General features: G+C 38.9%; 1 protein-coding gene across 5 annotated transcripts; it reads right to left on the bottom strand.

Annotated features, from left to right (window-relative positions):
• Window positions 1–398: 398 nt before the first annotated feature.
• DUS3L (dihydrouridine synthase 3 like) lies at window positions 399–18,610 on the bottom strand. 5 transcript variants are annotated; one of them, XM_075587401.1, is made up of 15 exons: window positions 18,427–18,580; window positions 17,662–17,758; window positions 16,870–16,962; window positions 14,286–14,586; window positions 11,252–11,848; window positions 10,185–10,226; window positions 8,832–8,984; window positions 8,638–8,754; window positions 8,370–8,435; window positions 6,304–6,414; window positions 5,493–5,589; window positions 4,823–4,898; window positions 3,923–4,111; window positions 3,061–3,189; window positions 399–560 (listed from the first exon to the last, which is right to left on the bottom strand). In XM_075587401.1, the coding sequence occupies exons 3-15, from the start codon at window positions 16,959–16,961 to the stop codon at window positions 488–490; spliced, it is 2,043 nt and encodes a 680-aa protein (XP_075443516.1). In that variant the 5' UTR covers window position 16,962; window positions 17,662–17,758; window positions 18,427–18,580; the 3' UTR covers window positions 399–487. The 5 variants fall into 5 exon arrangements, with proteins under 5 accessions (XP_075443516.1, XP_075443515.1, XP_075443513.1 ...); XM_075587400.1 differs by having other exon boundaries at window positions 18,457–18,580; XM_075587398.1 differs by lacking the exon at window positions 17,662–17,758 and having other exon boundaries at window positions 18,457–18,610.
• Between the last annotated feature and the right edge of the window lie 720 nt (window positions 18,611–19,330).

Raw genomic sequence — 19,330 nt, 5'->3', positions numbered from 1 at the left:
TTACAGGTTATAACAGAGGTGAAATCACATTTCTGGACCTCAGTCCAGTTAACCCCTTGTCTCCCGGGTTTGGTCAGGGGTGGCCTAATGGGGTGCAACCCCTTTAATACAGGGCCACCCCCTTTCTCCCTCTACAATGACTACAATACATAACCAGCCTGAAACCTGCAGTGGGGGAATGCAGTATGTATATTTATTAATATTTTGCCAATCCTCTATGTAGCTGCTCACAGAATATTGTAATATTTGGAATTATGGTACAACCATTTTTAAAATAAAAGTATCCCAAATATCTGAAAATCTAATAATTGAAAGGGCTTCAACACAGGCAACTTTCAAACATCTACAGTATATGCCGATATAGAAGTGTTTAACATACCTACACATTACCACACAAGTATTTCATAACATTTTTATTTAAAAAGCAATTTAAAGTAAGTATTTCCATGTATTCAACAAATTAAAAATACATTGGAATGCTGCAATCCTATTTATAAGAGTTAGCTTTGTGCTTCGGCAGGAAGGTGAAATGGTGAGGAACAGGTCCCAAAAGCATCTCACTGTAATGACAAAAAATACAATGATTTTCATTGGAACAAGACAAAGAAGAAACTGTTACAAATTATATTACAGAAATGCATTGTTGCAGTGTAACTGATGTGCACCATAGTAGTTACAGCGCCATTCTCTTTAAGAGAAGTACTGTACCCATCTTAATGGTCTTCTGGGTGTACAAACTGAATTCCTTTAATAGTGCAGCTGAAAGAAGTACAGTGCATGGACATTGTTGTGTAACATGTTATGTCCACTTCCCTTTAAATATTGGTACGGCTTAGCGTACCTTTAGTTAATCTTGGCTAAAGGAAGAGGTGTGTTGAAACGTACAATGGCTATTCTATGCAAGACAAAGTCTGTAGTAATATGTAGAGACGAGTCCTGGAGTCCTTAAAAATGTGAAATAAAGATCTGGAGCTGCAATTTGACGGACAAGGAAGCCACTCGAAGCAATTGCTTACGTTTCTAGCAGAACAAAGAGCTATAGTACCCAAGGAGGATGGACATGAGAACAGTTTATAATATCACAACGCACTGACAGGTAAGATCCGCGGCACACCGTATTCACAGGTACAATGAACAAAAGACCTTACAAGTCTGAAATCTCATTTCTGGTGCCTGTTTCACTTGGAGTTATATGGACCCCATCCCTTGCCCAAAAAAAAAAAAAATAATAGGTGCCAAGCAGTATCTATCTTTAAATAAAAGAAAGGTATAAGCTCTGTTTGGGAAATATTTCATGGTATGTAGTAAACATCCAAGAAACACAAGTGGGTGAATATTAGTGCAATAAGCGCTAGTGACATAAAATACTTAACTCGTGTATAAACAATATTGGTGCAATAATAAATGATTCATCATAAATCCATTGCAAAAGAAGTCCAGTTGCTGCCTAAAAAGCCTTTGCTGTTTAAAGCAGAGAATGAATCTAGTGAAACAAAAATACCTTTATGGCGCCTGGGCAAATAAACCTGATAGAATAAGTCTAATCAAAGCCAAACCCGCTCAGATGATTGTCCTTCCGGATCAGCTCTGTTGATACAAATTTCTTTGAAGACTTGCAGCAGCCGACACAATCAACAGGTCCATAGGACATGCGCGTAGTAGGGCGAACGCTTAGTATATTCTCTCCCCAGCTCGTAGCTCCCTAGGCTGCAGGCATCCCAGATCAGCTGTGCGGCTCCGACTCCACAAACCTCGTCACCTCTCTCAAAACTCGGCCTCTCTGGATGTCACTGCTCCTGGCTCTCAGCTGTTCTCAGCTACGGGGTCCTCTTAAGTCCTCCACAATAACCCTAGGCGTTTCGAGACGTGAAAATGTGTCTCTTCCTCATGTCTTGAAATGCGTAGGGTTATTGTGGAAGAGCCCGCAGCCGTGAACAGCTGAGAGCCGAGAGCAATGACATCATCCAGAGAGGCTGAACGGTTTGTGGAGTTGGAGCCGCACCGCTGATCTGGGACGCCTGCAGCCCTAGAGAGCTACGAGCCGGGGAGAGAATATCCTAAGAATTCGACCTACTACGCGCATGTCCTATGGACCTGTTGATTGTGTCGGGTGACACTGCTGCAAGTCTGCAAAGAAATTTGTATCAACAGAGCTGAACCGGAGGGACAATCATCCAAGAAACAAAGCTGAGTGACTCAGGAATAAAGAAAAAAAAAAAAGGACAAAGTTATTCACAAGGAGAGGTGGCAGATTTAGGCATAGGTCTACATGTAATACCAGAAACCAAAACGGTATAGGTGTTCCCTTAGATAGGAAGTGTTTAAAGATAATATGGATGTGCTGTTCTAGGCAGACTATTTCTTTATTCATTGTAGTTGATGGTAGATTTGTCAATCAATCTTACAGCCTAGCAATTATATATACCTTTTTGCATTATTTCAAGCAACCCAGAGGTATACATGTGAAGGCGGCAATGTAGGCCGCATCTAAATCTAGTTATCACTGTATTTTTACATTCTAAGAAATTCCTGCTGAAATTGACACATGGCAGCATAAACATGGCACTCAGGATCCTCTTTTGCATGTCCACTCTTGGAAAGTCATTATCTTTATATACCAGTCTCCTGTTTAAGTGACCTAAACAGGCTTAATACTGTGGGAGACATGTAATTTCAGTATCTGTCTTGCTAACAACTAATGTATGCTTTTTATGACCATCTAATTGTTCAAATAAACACAGAACTTGGGTGCTCTGACACACACTTTTGTTGAGAACTTCCAATTGCACTTATCCAGTGTGTGTGTTGTGTCTACAATAACCAATCCATTAACCAACGTAATAAACATTAAATTACAATCCCACACAAAAATCTACTTCGAATTAAACAAAACAAAAAAGAGTGACCACTTACAATTACTACACATTATTTTTTTTTATTTATTTTTTTTAAACTTCATTTACTATCTTGGACAGTTTGACATTGTAAACCTACTGTAATGATGCTATGAACAATGCAGTAAGCATCTTTTAGTAATTGGCTTCGGTGAATTTTACCTACCTTATCTTAATCCAGTCAGTCACATTTTGACTGGCCATTAAAGACTCCATATAGTCTCTACCTAAGTAGTAAGGGGGTCTCTCATTAATCTTTTGAGGTACATGTTCCAATAAGCCAACCGGAACATACCTATATGCAGGGGGAAAGGGAGAAAGGAATTAAGGACGGTGGAAACAAATTGGATAATACTCAGGGTGTTGCAACCATGAAAATTTGCACAAACAATATGTCAGAATAAAAGAAACGTGAAGATGTTACAGTACAATGAATCCCTAGTTTTTGTAATTGATCCCACAGGGCTGACTTCACGTTCCTGATGAGTTAAGTTAATTGTATAGCAACATCAGTACCACAAAATTAGAAGTCTTTTTGCAAGCTGATAAACAAAAGTGAATAAGGTGAAATGTTTATTGCAAATATAGTATAATACAACTTGTGTCATTTACTATTCCTGTAGCATATGTTGTCATTTATAGATCTCTTTATTATATTTAAGTTAAAAGAATCAAAATGTGTTCTTTAAAAGCAGACAAAAAAAAAACACCTTCTTACATTTCTTTTCAAATTGTCATGATTCAACATTTGTGCAAAATCTATTTTTAAATTCCCCCCTCTCCTAAAATAATGATGTAGGGATATAAATTTACACAATCACACCCCTGCCTTGCGAATGATATGCAAAGACAGCACATCTTAATCAGTGTATTCACTCGCTATGCTATTTGCAGAACTTTTTGTGAGTGAGTATTTTAGGAACCAGAAAGTAAATATTTTTCGGTGGAATAATTGGAAATACAGTACACAGTATTTTGATTAAAACATGACTGTTTACAGACTATTATCATTACTGAAATCACCATACCTGCATAGAAAGGACAGCCACTCCAGCATAAACCTTCTTGTTTTCTCCACTCCTTGGGCATCTGACCCCCAGTGCTCTAGACCATGATTTGTAAAGTCCCGGAGAATTTCCAACCTTTCTCCCGAAGTAATATCCCAATGGCGCTGCTCTTTTATCTCAGTAAAAAGCCAAGGTTTGACCAGTGCCCCTCTGCAATCAGACAGGGTAGGTAATTGATTAGTTCAATATAATTTAGTGAACAATATAAAACAAAAATGTCACTACAAAACCATTCTGGAATTTGCTGCTGTCCTTTCCAACACCAAAAACTACTAGAGTCATTTCTACAAAATATGCAACGCAAGTGATTTTTCTTGCTCTGAAGAAGGCATTTGTAGACGCACATTTTAATCCTTCAGGTGCGAGTGTGTGCGCCAGCTCAACTGGCACTTAAGTTGTATGACAAAGATTCACATTTACATAAATAAAGCACACTGTGACCATTTGTAACTTGCGGATAACCTATGGGCAAAAACACCCACAGTGTCAAACCAAAGTCCTAGGAACAGAAACAAACTCCTTACTAACCATTTTTGTTTGAGATTGTAATGACTTTAAAAGTTTAAGATGACGGCATACAGTATATTTAGTAAAAGGTCAGTCACTGTTCAGTAAATGTTCAGACGTGGGGCGCATATATTTGGTAGTATGCTTAATTATCTGTTGTGTTAAATATTCTGTTAAAATGTAAGGCATCACTAAATGTTCTATCATATCCTAACTCAAACTTCAAGGTCCATTATATATCTAAGATCATCTAGCATTGTTTCACAAAATGTATAGCTAAATAGTAGTGTTTTGTCCATATCCTTTCCCCCTTCTGCTGTGCAGAATTGTAATATATAAATAGAAATCTCTAACCTTGCCAGCATGACTCCTGAGACATCAGTCTGCATTGCTTGATTGGCATCTTCAAAAGACAATATGTCACCGTTTCCTGGTAATCACAGAAGAAGTCATTGAAAGCATGGAAAGCCACACACTATACACTCCGTCCGGACGCCTCTCCTCCGCGGTTCTCCATGTCTTCACGCTCCAGCTGAGACAGGACGTCACTTCCCGGAGGTTCCGTAAGAGAGGTACAGGAGACACAAACCGATGTTGACCCTGGGCGGGATCTGTGTCTTTCTGATGAAACCTCCGGGAAGTGACGGCATGTCCCAGTAAGAGCGCAAAGAAACGCGCAGGCATGGAGAGGCATGTGCATATCCGGACAAAGGGAATATTGCATGGCTTGTTTTCAGAGGTCTTGTGTGGACATTAAAGACAGGCCAGACCGGACTTAATGTGCTTTATATCAAGAAGGGTGTGTGAGTGCATCAATTTTATGTTCATTCTAGAACAGTTGGAATTAAATGGTCTACACTATGAGAGTTTTTTTTCCGTGTGGTCTTCTATTTTATAGTGATCCATATACACATACATACCCCCCAAAAAATGTACACACATAGAAGTATCTCTACATCAAACATTTAGTAGTTCCACACCACATTAACACACTTCTGCCCTATAGACCATTAGTGATACGTACCAAACAGAGGGAGTGGGCTGGCTATTTTAGCACAATAATCTATGTATTCCCAATCAGCAAGTTTTGTGTACCGTTGCTCCCTGGATCTTCCATGAAGCTACAATGACAAAGTAAGCCAAAACACATTTAAAGATACATATATTTTTTTTATACCAAATATTTATTGAGTTTTGTATGGAAGGGGTTACAAAAAGGTAATGCAGCAGGGGGAAGGTTGCCAAGAGGAATTGCATTAAATCAGAGATTACAAATATAGGCAAAAATGATTACGTGGGTAAAACTCCATTGGGCAAGGGAAATGATGGCGGGTAAAGACGATACTGAAGAAAAATAAAATAATGCACAATTAAATCTCCATCAGATATGGAGGTCACTCTTTTGTTACAATTTCTTCAACAAGGGGAAGGAAAAGGCGATATAGCTTAAAGTTTAACTGTGGTCATATACCTCCAGTGAAGAATTTTAAGACGGTTCTCTTTCATGTGAGTGCCAACACACTTCAACAAAACAAAAAAAAAGTAAGGCAAATATACGAATACATAATATAGTGAAATGTCCAAGGTGCACAGCAGCCTCTGGGTCCACCACGGGTATCCCAAGAAAATGAGCAATTTACTGGCACTCCCATGGACTTTGAACAGATTATTTTATTACCAACATTGATAATAAAAAAATACCTGGTTGAAGTCCATGTGAGTGCTGGTAATTGCTCACTCCCTTTGATGTTAGTACAGATTGAGGACTGAAATTCTAATCCATGTTTCAGAAGGTGAAAATATATTTGTACAGCTTTAGTAAAAGGTGGACTTACAGTAACCAGTGAGACGCCCCATTCCCTGAGGTTTGGAATAAGTTTATGAGCAAGGTTAACTTTTTCCTGCACTCCAGTTCTGATCTTCACAGTCAATGGAACATCAAGTACCTACAGATAAGACAAATGAAATACTGACATATACTGTAGCTGCTTTATAACTTATCTACTCCTGGAGGAATCAGTAATGCAATGTTCTATGTCATATCTTCAATTAAAGTTTAGCCCTGTAAAATTATTGTAATTGAAACACACAATACTTTTGAAATATATACGTCATTTACTTTTACAAACTGCGGAAAGTCTGTAAACTTCAGCTAGGGACTGATATCTGGGTTTTTATCAGAAGAAAAGTATTTCCAAGATACTACTAATAAAATGTGCCTGCACTGTAAAATGCATTTCAATAACATTGGTGGTAGTAAAAATAGATTAAAAGCAGCAGTTCATTAAAAATCCTCTTTGATTTAAAAAGTTGTGTATTAGATAATGTATTTTTTTCTTTTCCCCCCACTCTTTAAGCTCTTTTTATGACTTAGGCCCAGGACATAGTGCACTCAGCGTCGCTGAGCCGCGCTGAACAGGTGCACAAAGCCCCTGCATCTGTTATCAGCGCGGCTATAGTTTCTCCCTCCGCATGCGCGCTGATGCGTGCGGAGGCTGAGAAACTTCCCCGAGACAGGCAAGTTTGAAATTTGCCGCTCGGGGAAGCGGAGGAGCGGTCACGTGACCGCTCCCATCCAATGGGGCTGCAGCCGGTCCTACAGAGCCACCAGACCAGACAGAGGCAGCACAGAGGTGTGTGTAGGAGGGAAGGTGAGCTGGTGCTGTCCCCCCCTTCTGCCCCGATCCCTGTGCCCGTCTCCCTGCCAGCGCGGGAGATGCGCGGGAGATGCGCGGGAGATGCGCGGGAGATGCGCGGGAGATGCAGGGGTGTTGCGCTGCCGCTGGGGGGGGTGGAGAGGAAGGGGTTGTGTCCCGGAGCAGTGGTGGCAGCAAGGTGGTGTGTGTGATTATATATATATATGTGCCTGTGTGTGTGTGTGTATGTGTGTGTATGTGTGTGTGTGTCTGTGTGTGTCTGTGTGCGTGTGCCTGTGTGCGTGCGCGTGTGTCTGCGTGTCTGTGCGTGTGTCTGTGTCTGTGTGTGTGTGTTGTATGTGTGTTGTATGTGTGTGAATATATTTATCAAAGTTGCACAATGTTAATAAATAATTTATTCTCACATGTCTTTTTTTGTAAATGTTTTAAAATATTATATAATACACACACACACACACACACACACACACACACACACACACACACACACACACACACACACACACACACACACAGTGATACCCGCCACCCAAGCGCGCTTGCTGTCTCCTCTGCCAGGACAGCAAAAAGCTCCTGGTAGAGCGAGCGGCAGCAAGCAAGAGCGAGCAGCAGCACCAAAGTATGTACTATGTCCCAGGGCTTTTACTTGGTTTGCTATAGCAACCATTTAGGAAGTTCCCAGGCATTCCCTGGGAAGCAGGATCTTCACTGATCGATCAAGGGATAGCAGATCAATCGGCAGCTTAGATAATGGCATTGCCATAAAGGCAAGAAACTGTTGCATTAATTAAAACAAAAACCAGCAAAATCAGGCAAGAGGAAATGCCCCTTTAATTAATGACAAAGTATTCTACGTTATCTACTTCTCACATTTTCTGTCATTTTGTAGAGCCAACGTTAACATGTTGGGTTTGGGTTTAGCTGCTTTAATCTGTTAGTGATTGAACATTCTTTCCATTAAATTCCCGTGTGTTCCGAAATTGTGCAACATAGAAAAATATCACTTGGGCGGCACCGAGGAAGGCAACACCAGCTACAGTCAAGGTAGCAGCAAAGACTTTGCAAGGAGCTTTGGACATTACGCAGTTTTTACAGGAAATAGACCCCAAAAAGGTTGAACACGGGAATTACAGTTACTTCCTAACTCAACCTTCATCACCTGGGACGGTGCTTTTGCCCTTGATAAAATAGCTGCTGCTAAAAGATCTCTCACAATTATAATGTTCATCTGATCTCAGACTTACCGAGTTCATTCCTTTCACAATTTGTTCAAATTTGTTAATTCTGCTCATTAAACCACAGCCACCACCCTATATTACAGATAATAAAAAAAATAACATGTTAATTGGTTTCGGGTTAACGTGCCGCAAGGCTTACTAAAATAATTAAAATAAATCTTTAACTGTATAATTAACTGTTCTCATAAGTGAACACACTGGTCAGCTATCGCCTGGTTTATACATGGTTATAAATGAACTATAAAAGCAATCCCACCAATGAAAACATGCCTACCTTTTTGTATACCAAATCTATTGGACATCCAACATTTATATCCACAAAATCTACATCAATGGTCCTGTTGAGCAGTTCAGCACACTTGGTCATAGTATCAGGAAAAGAACCCTCAAGCTGCAAGAAGAAGATACCAATTTAGTCACATTACAAACTTTGATTCAAGCCCCCTCTAGTTTAAAACGGCGACAGACCTGTACACCAAAAAGGTCCTCCGAATGATGCCGTTTTAACAATGCCCATTCAGAAGACTGGCCCTGAAGGAGATTTGTGCACATGGCCATCTCGCCGCATGTAATGTCTGCTCCATAACGCTTGCATATTCTTCTGAAAGGGAGATTACCACACTAAACAGGTGGAAAGGGGGAAATTATTTAGTAAAAATGTCCATTCTTTTTTATTTGTCAAAACAATAATACAAATCACATCAATTCTACTTCTGTTACCCTATGCACAGGCTGCTACTACTACTTTCTACAATACTTCTGAAAGTCACTTCTGTCTGCATATTTTTTCTTCTACAGGCGAAATGTTCTCCTCATTCAATCTATAGAATTGGAGATTCTACAGTATATAGAACAAACTTTAAGCTTCCGGGAAGCTGATGAGAACATATGGGGAGAGAGAGAGAAAAAAAAATAATTAGTTTAATTACGGCTTCTTCCACGGAAGCTGTTGTGACGGTGAAACGATCATAATTAAGATACCCCCATTTTTATCACTGTAACTAGTACCTTTCACTGATACTGTATAATGAACATATATCCTTATCTATGTGTATAAGCTTTGTCTGGTGTTTCACATTTACCAATATACACCTTTGCATACTTGGGTGTGACTTTATTTATTAAAGGATTATAATCAGGAGTGCACATACAGAACTGTAGTTAAAATGATTATTTCTCAGTCTCTCTCTACCCATATGTAATCTATAGAATCGATTGACATTACATGGAATTCTTCATCACAACTTTAATTTCAGCCACTTTTGATGCAGAGAAGCAGCCACCTCTGTCAGTTAACAGTACTGGCTCTCATCACTATGAGAGGAGGGGCAAGTACTGCATTATTACAAACAACGAGCTTGAAAGTCTCTTTCAAGAGCTGAGATATGAAGATTCATGGTCAAAATAGTCCATGCAGGTATGTCAACACCCAAAGGGAAACATTAAAAGTATATTGTGTATAGTTGCAATATATATTGTGATTGTGTGGTTTAAGAAATATAGTGCAGAATATTGGGGTAAATGAATCTCAGTCACTAAACCCGGTGTACGTTAAAACTAAGTGCAAAAAAAGGTGTTGGACATTTACAATTTGTGGGCTACATATCTATGATTTGTAATGTGAAAACACAGAAATTGAGTAACTATTTTTAAACATTTACCCTAACCATCCTCAATTTTTCATTAACTAATTTCAGAGTTGGATAGACAGAGATACAGATGTCACGTTACGACAAAGTGATACTTTTTATTGACAGTACACCAGTAAATAAAGTTCAGAAAAATAGTTTGCAGGCGTCACATCAAATGAAATAGCAATACCGTAGTTAAGGGGGCGAGGTAAAGCTTGTTTCTGAAGTCAATCTACAGAGGGAAAAAAAAAAAAGGAAACAATTACAGTATTAACCTATCAGAATTAGACAAAAGGTCCAGATCAACAAAAGGGTGCAAAACGTTGGCATACCTTTAGTGTTCTAAAGCTTGGCACCCTTTTGTGGATCTGGGCCAAAGTCCTTTGGCTTCAGTTCTAAATGCTATAATCCAATTTATATCCATTTCTTTCTTATTTGACATTTTTAAACAGCGAGTACCTGTACGACGTTCTGTCATGTGACCATAACAATTACAAAGGTTTAATCCGCTTACGATTTTATGTCCATTATCTTGACCACAGAGAGGACAGGGTTATGTTTCAATTATTTATGGTATTGCAAGAATTATATTAGCAAAGACTATTCCAAAAATGTCCACGTAATCCATCCCCAACAAAAAGATTTTATTTCTTTACAATCTAATGTGTCCACTTCTTCTCATTACTTGGTTTTAGAGACAAGCTTGTTACATACTGTAACATTATCAAATATTCACGTGAACATCAGTTTATTAGCTTGTCTTTATTCCAATGAATGCAGTAGAAGCTGCAAAGCAATGTTGGACTATTCCTGACTTGCAGTTACAACCCAGGAGGGCCCTATAAGATTTGCTGTAATTTTTAACACCCCTTAGTGGAATAATACAAAATGTTACTGCTGCTCATATTTTAAGTCAACAAACCTTATAGTGATGAAGGAAAATATCATGACAATTCAACAAAAAACTATCCCAACCACATAAAAGATTTCATTTATAACTCCAAGCAGTTGATTTACTAAAGTCTCACAGCTGCATAACAGGAGCAAAACCAGTGTAAAAACAGCACCATTTTTATCAAAGAAAAAAGGAACCTCATTCAAAGCAAGTCGAGATCTCCCTTTAATAAATGTATGTTCGATCAGTGAGCAGTATGCAGAAATTCTACAACTGAAACCAAGCAGTTACGGACATGATATACACTATATAACTTAGCAGCTTTAAACTTGCACCAAGTTTAAATTGCCAAAATTACTCACCGTTTTCTTCTCACACTGTCTGAGCTTTATAACATCTTCGTCCGTCACTGCTCCTACTACCGTTTTCATTTGTGTATCTGCAGTCATTTGCTTGGCGGAATCTTTGTTGATTTCACTTTCAGGATCTTTGTTGATTTCGCCTGCAGAAAGCACAGTTTCACCTTCACTGGCTGTCTTCTTATTGCATGTAATGGCCGGATTGCAGTCCACCGGAGAAGCTTGGTCAGTAACACTGTCCCTTGCTTTGCCGCTCACATTCCCCGTCTTGCTCGATTTGTTCAAAAGCTTTAAATACTGATCGGTTTTCTCAAAGGAAACTTTTCTTTTACGCAACTCCTGCTGTAGGTCTTTGCTCAGACTGTTTTTCACAAACAACTTGCCTTCTAACTGCTTGATGTGTTCTTCATTGATTACATTTTTGAAGTCTTCAGATAAGTGTGATTTGGCAAAACGGCATGTAACACCGTAGATGCATTTTCCAAGAGTCTCAAACAGATGACAATTTGGACCAATATCAGCTGGCTTTTGTGCCATGTATTTACCAACGTCATGCAAAAACTTGCATTTCTCACCAAAAAAACATTTATTGGCACATTCCTATTGAGAGAAAAAAAAACCACTATTAGTAAATTAACGTATACACATAATATGCTACATAAATCAAGCTTTCTACTATAACTTAAGGTAAGACAACACCAATCAATTGTTTAATCCTGCCTAGTCCTTTTATATTACTCTGACGCAGTTTGATTTTTCTTCACGAACATAGACTGGGTTTCGCCCCCCCCCCCACCAGCTATTTTAATATTGCAAGGAAAAAAAAATAATCTGAATTTTGTACAGCCACATATTGATGACGGATATAGATCTTATTATCTTTAATTTCTTCACCCGTGCGATGTCACAGACGTGTGGTTTCGAACCCAATTATTCTTTTTACTGCCTTTTAGTGTAATATCTAGCATATATTGCTCCATACTTTGTTGAGTTGTCTGAAACTTCTGAATTATCTTCGCATTTAGGGTCCAAGTTTCACATTGATAAGTGAACACAGGCAGAATACACTGTTAGAACATTTTCCTTTGGAATGTGCCCATGAAAGATTGTCTCGTTTCTTCTAAATGCCCTCTTCATTCTCCTATTGACTTCGTTCAAAAGGTTTCCATCCATTGTTACTTGCTGGCAAATGTAGAAAGTCTTCAACTTCATCCAGTTGCATTCCATTTATTTTAATCTTTGCAGAGTTGACTCATTTGTGGATCAGTAGTTTCGTCTTGCTGTGATTCATATAGAGGCCCCCACTTTCTTACTTGGTTCAGCAATTCTTTGATGGCTGGATGTCTTCTGGATTTGTGGCAAAAATAACGTGATTGGCAAATTGTAGTTGATTCAAGTATTCCCCGATGACTTTGATTCCCTTTTCTTCCCAATTCTTCGGGTGTTTCTGTGAAAAACATTGGCGACAATGGTATCTCCCTGTCGCACTCCCTTGCTGATCTTTATCTTCCGTCTATCTTCATGTAATCTAAAGGTTGATGTGGCATTTTTGTAAATGTTTCATATACTATCAATGTACACTTCAACATTTTGTCTTCTTAATGCATTAAAAACTGCTGAGGTGGAGACAGAATGAAAGGCTTTTTTCATAATCTGCAAATCCTAAAATGAGGCGTAAATCATATTCATTACTTCAGGAAATCACTTCTTGTATGACTTGGATATGGCCCATTCTGTTGTATCCATTGCGAAATCCCGCTCGTTCCCTAGGCTGGCGCAGTCCAGGGTCTGTTGCAGCCGCTTAGGAAGGATCTTTGTGAAATTCTTGTGAAAAGTGATTTAAATTGGACTGATCAGTCTGTAGTTCTTGAAGGTCTTCTGTCTCCTTTCTAGTGGATGAGAATGGCATTTTTCCGTTCTGGAATTTTCCTGTTCAAGCATCATGTAAAGAGTTTTGAAAGGATTTTTTGTACTTCTTCCCTAGCTTCTTTCAAGATTTCAGTTGTAATTCCTTCTTTCCCGGGAACCTTGTCATGGATTTTATTGGCTTTGCCACTTCTTCTGGAAGGACTCATGGTTCATCATAGGTGGTGTCTTCTCGCTGTTCCTCTGTTGGATTATGTTCTGTCTCCTTGTACAATTTAATGTAGAAGTTCTTAACTCTATGATAAGTGCACAGTCTTTTATTGTTGATGCATCGTCTAGTTTGAACATACAAACATATACAAAAATAACAGAAATACGAGAATAAAGGGAAAGCACCAAGGCAGGTCAGATAGGTCATTATGATGGCTAAAATACAATAAATGGTATGATACAAATGAAAATGTATAATATAAAAATATAATCGACTCCTCCATGCAATATATTCGACTCGGCCAATCACCACTCATGGCTTTTCTTTTAAGAATCAGGAATAATATTTAAAAGCAGCAACACTGCCCACTTGGGGTACTGGTTTTTAAAAAACTTTTATAAACATTTTTTTATAATTTTGTTTTAAAAGAATGGTGTCATCCAGAGCTAAACCGTATTATTTTTAGGCTTTAGGACCTCCCAGTTATCAAAATAGTGTAGTTGTCAGTGTTACTTGGATATTTAAAAAGTAATTCAATAAGAAGTTGCAACTCTATCCCCTGATGTTGTGGTTTCCTATTGACCCACGGTACCCATGTGGTTTAGCGGCCATTCTAATTTCCCTGAGGAAGAAGGAACTGGCAACTAAACCAGTTATTCTCTAGCGAACCCCACGGTTTAAATGTTAAAAAAAATATAATAAAAAAAATTTCAATCAGAAAGGCGGGATTACTGCATTACCAGAAGCTATAACCACTTCCTGAACCTCTTTCTGAAGCGTCACGATATACAGTTTGCATTCCAGAAGGAATTCCAAGGATTTCAGCTCAGTACGAGTAATAGCATCTACTAATTTTTTTACACTATTTTTGCCAAATAAAAAAAACAAAAACAAATCGAGCCACCAACATATCTTAACAATTCTTTCAAAATAAAATATTCTAATAGCCTATTAACATACCCGTGTAATTGATGGACACAACCTCTTTTCCTCAAAATACGATGGCTTCATGTAAGGTCGACTCTTGTTCTGTCCTCTGGCTCTTTTTTTATCTTGCTTTTCCTCTTTGCTTTTTTGGCTCTGCTCATCGTTCCCTCTGCCTGCATCATCCAACTTAATCCTTTTTGCTTCCGGTTCAGTCAGCTCATCTGTAGTTACCTTACTTCTGGCCTCGTTGTCACCTTGCTCCAAACTAGCTCCCTTTGTCTCTTTGCCTTCGGCATCTATGAAAGAGTGAAATTGTTCCTTGGTAGTTAAATACCTAAAAGGAGATGCAAACACACACAAAAATAAAATAAAACCATATTAATTACAAACACACAAGTTAAACTGATATTTTGGGCTGCATTTGTTGTAATCAAAGTTTGCATATAGCCTAGGTCAGTGACTCCAAGTCAAGTAATGGTTTAGTAAATGTAGTTCTTTTTTTATGTAAAAAATATATATTGCTAATTGTGTTGTGTCCACTAGAATCTAGTGTTTATGATTTAAGCGCCTTCCTACTAAGACCGCGATTACAGTGGTGGGGCGCATGCTCGCGATGTCGGAACAAATTCATGTAGACCAATGAAGGCGCACATAGTGCGCGCGATCAAGCACTACGGAGCGACAGATAACAGAGGAGACAAATTAAATTGTTTTTGCAGCGCGACGGCCACGTCACGCGAGCGGTTCAGCCAATGAGGGCGAACCCGCCCACGGCTCCCGATCACCTCCAGCCTAGTACATGTTTCCAACGCTCACGCTGACATAATCGCGGCCTAAGCTGTGAATGGGGGATGTAAGGGGTCTTTTGACACTTCAAATGTGTCATATGGCGGAACACTACTATGGTTGTAATATTCGTTGGGATGTAATGAGGAAGAATGTATTAGAGTCAGCAAACCATATATAACAATGTTCAAACTTTGGATGCTATGTGTAATAAACTGTCTGACTATAAGAACTGAATTTGCAGAGGGAAGAATTTTATGGAGCAATAAGATCCTGAAAGGTTGAACTAATCTATTGCTTGTGTCCATAGGTGAATATACTACTGATATATATATTTTTAGAAAGACTTTATACTACAGATGTGGTAGGCGTTACTGCACCCGCTGGTGTGTCAGCCCCGCCCCTGTTTTTGCACACGACTAATGACTTTACAATGGTGTCAGCTCCCACTGGAGCGTTGTGTCTTGCTGCAACATGCTAGCGGGAGCATAAACGGCTGCTCATCTGCAAGTGACACAAGTATGTGCCCTTTGACCATTATTTGAAATCTGTATGACTAAAAATTGTTTACCATAAGTGCAAAGACAAACAGCCACTTTCCTAAAGCCATCTTGTCATTTCCTGTCAAAGTATGTTTAAACATTTTATGGAATTTCCAAGGGGCATTTTTAAATTGTTTGCCATTTATATTTAACCTTTGGAATGCCTACACACTTACCACTGTTCAACCAACTAATATTTACATTATAAGGTTCCTAACATGACTAAAGGGCACTAGATAGCCCAGCAATATAAAAGACGCAATACAAAATACACACACACACACACACATATATATATATATGCAAATACAACTGTATGCTCATCTGCATGTCTTAGGGGCAGGTCTGCAACCCCGCCTTTCCCCATTATCACCCAGCATACAGCACTTCCACTGCAGCAAGGGATTCTGGGAAATGACATGCAAATATATATATATATATATATATATATATATATATATATATATATATATATTTGGGCAATTTTAGGAAATAAATCTGTAGCCCACTACGTAAATAAAAACTACAATGACTATATAGTTAAATCCTATATTTATATTTACAGTATATTGATCCAATGGAAAGCAAATAAAAAAACCCAGTGAAATATTATCCAACGATGTCTCATAAGGGGAAATATAAATTCCTTCTAGTAATGGCAATCAGACCTCTTCCTGTGTTTGCTTATCTGGTATATCCCTGTATACTAGGGGTGGACAAAAATATAAAAATCTGAGGAGCCATAATGTGTGTGTTTTGGGGGAGCTGTCACTGCACTTCCACACCCACTTTGGTGGCAGGTATGTGTATCAGACATACACATACTGACTAAGCAACGCAGCTCTGACTGACCTTGTCAGTCATCCCCACGTCCTGCAACAGTGCAGCCAATGCTCACGCTAACAAAAGCAGAATAGGTTGCACTGTTGCCGGTTGCAGTGGTCACAGCACAGGCGCCATGCGTACATTTTAAGGTGCTTGGGATGCTAATACATGAATATTACAAGTAAAAAAGTGAGGTCAAAAGAGCGAGTCTTAAAAAAAAAAATTCTGATGTAGAAGTATTCATTGTTCCCTCTTTACACATTATGATGGGATATAAGCGCTGCAGAATATGTTGACGCTTCACAAATAAACGATAATATTCTGCGTTAAAACGCAATGTGTTATCAGTAGGTAAAATGAAATCTGGTACATGTGTACAAAAAAATAAAAAAAAACTAGGAGGTGGTGTGTAAATATTAAACGATCATTGTCTTGACCGAGCATCATCACATTTTTATGCTTACTTTGGTTTAATGGCAGCTACACCCCGATCCAGGTTTACAGTCACAGCTTCCAGTTTGCCATTTGCTTGACTCTGATTGTCTCCTTCCGCCATTCTGGAAGAAATATATATAATATAAATACATGTGTATATTCCCAAAATATTGCACAGCACAATATGCAAACTCAGCCATAGAGCCCCTCTCCTGCTGCTTTCTGAGGTTTTAGCTGAAGCAGTAGTAACAAAGCACAGCTATCCAGGTTTTGACAGGCAGAGCTTCCAAAATCAAGGACGTGGAGAACAGACATAATTATGTTCCTATTGAGTCAAAATTGGGGGTGCCAATTGCAATAAAATATACAGTATTTCACCAAAATCTTACTTCTACCATCTATACAACTCCAAGACTGACAGCATATTCGATGGTTTAGTTTGCATATACACAATCATAACTGCAGTTTAAACACTGTATGAGATGTGGATGTTTGGATAAAAGTATATGAAATATGTGTGGGATCTTATTTCGGAGTGATCTTTTAGTCTTCCAATAAAATAAATGAAGATTGAATGATCATACAGTGGTTAGTAGATACCGCTCAAATACAGACTTAAAGCACATCAAAAAGAGCCTGATACTCCATTGGCCAATGCCTTTCCAGCAAGGCATCTCCAACTACATCTAATGTTTTAGTATTATTTACCTATGACAATTTAAAGTATTGTCATGTGGGCACATTATATTAACATTTACAATCCACAATTTGTGCACATTGTTTCCTACAGTTTGAGTATGACAGGCATAGCAACAACATGCCAAGGCACGGTTGGGTTGGCACTAAACCTGCAGTTAACTTTGAGGAAAACTAGGATTATCTCTTCTCTTTTCATTAACCTGCATGTGATTGAGGAAACTGTAAAAAAAAAAATGGAAAAACAAATATTTTCATTTAATGTATATACTGATATTTTAAAGTTCAGTTTACTACTATGCAGGGTGATCTTACATCTCCCCCAGTGACACCAAGCAACACTCACATGGGGCAGAACCAGCTCCAAGCTGCAGGGCTCAGTGTCTGCTTCACAATAATGCCTTGTTCCCATAATACACCCAGAACCTTAGGCTGTCTGGTTCTTACCCCTTTACAAATATGGCTGCGCTTATAGTGACGGCGACATCACGCTGCGGTCGCTGGAAAAATCAAATTGACTTGACTTCCAGCGATTGAGACCAAGCCGTCGCGCCGCTTCTACAATAAGCGCACGGGACGGTGGCAATACATTTGTTTTGTGGGCACAGCCTACGTGAAAGTGATCTTAAAGGCGCTTTACACAAAAAGTGCTCACTATTCTTAAAGTGACAAAATATAAATGTAATAAAATATTGTGAAAAATAAAAGTGCAATAAATAAAAGTTGTCACTCCCTGCTCAAACCCTATGGTAGGGCCTGTCGCCATCCCTATGGTTCTTATACCCCTTCACAGCTGGAGAGGACAGCAAGACATTGTGGGCAGTGCCGTGCTCTGCAGTGCTACTGTCTCCATAGCAGTTAATATAATTTCATGCAAAGTGTTTCCTTACTACTGCAATACAAGTCACATATACACACACAGGCAGCGTGTCTCTGCTGTAGTGTCAGTCCTGCCTGTGTATCTCAGTCTGTATGGCAGCGCAGCAAGCTCCAGTCCCCTCCACTCTCCACGCTGAGCCAGGAAGAGGAAGCCAAGGCGGGTGCATACTCATTTACAATTCCCCACAGCTGCCATGAGTTTCTCTTTGTCAGTCACCGGATAGAAACTCGCACCCCCAAGCCACGGGTTCCTCCTTGATTCCCCTGCTCTGAGTCCTATGCTTTGCAGTGATGTCAGTGCAGCCTCACATCACTCCTGATGACATGAAATCCAGGGGACATGTACTGCACACAATTAATATGTCAGTCATGTTACAAAGGAAGCACTGCAGGTTCAATCAAAATTAAATACTTGTTCTTAAATATAGTTCAATGTAATATTAAGAATAAAAAGATGCATTAGCTGTTTGAATCACTTTATTTCACGAATAATAATGTAGTTAAAAATGTATACTATTTTTATTGGGCAGATAAATGATTTGCTGTAAATAGTCTGACTGCACAAAAATATTGATTTTAACACACATTTGCAGGTTATCCAGCCTTGGTGTAACCATCACAAGTTGCACACCTCCCTTCCTAAAACATGTGACATGGCTTCAGCCTGAGATTAAAGGCTTTTCTGCTCAAATGCTGCACGTCTAATGATAGTTTGCTATTGCAGAACTTTTGTCTAAGATGGCAGAAAAAACATTTATTGAGATTGTAAAACATCACCGGTGTTCACTACACACATTTATTGTCTTTATTGTGTTGTATTTATGGCTGATTACCCTCATTTTGTGTTTTACGTCGACCACACAATAAATTCACGTTCAAACTAAAATTTGAAGTTCGGTGGACGTCAATTTTTAT

This window comes from Ascaphus truei, chromosome 2 (genome assembly GCF_040206685.1).
Source record: "Ascaphus truei isolate aAscTru1 chromosome 2, aAscTru1.hap1, whole genome shotgun sequence".
Classification (NCBI taxonomy): Eukaryota; Metazoa; Chordata; class Amphibia; order Anura; family Ascaphidae; genus Ascaphus; species Ascaphus truei.
This window is presented reverse-complemented; position numbering and strand designations above follow the sequence as displayed.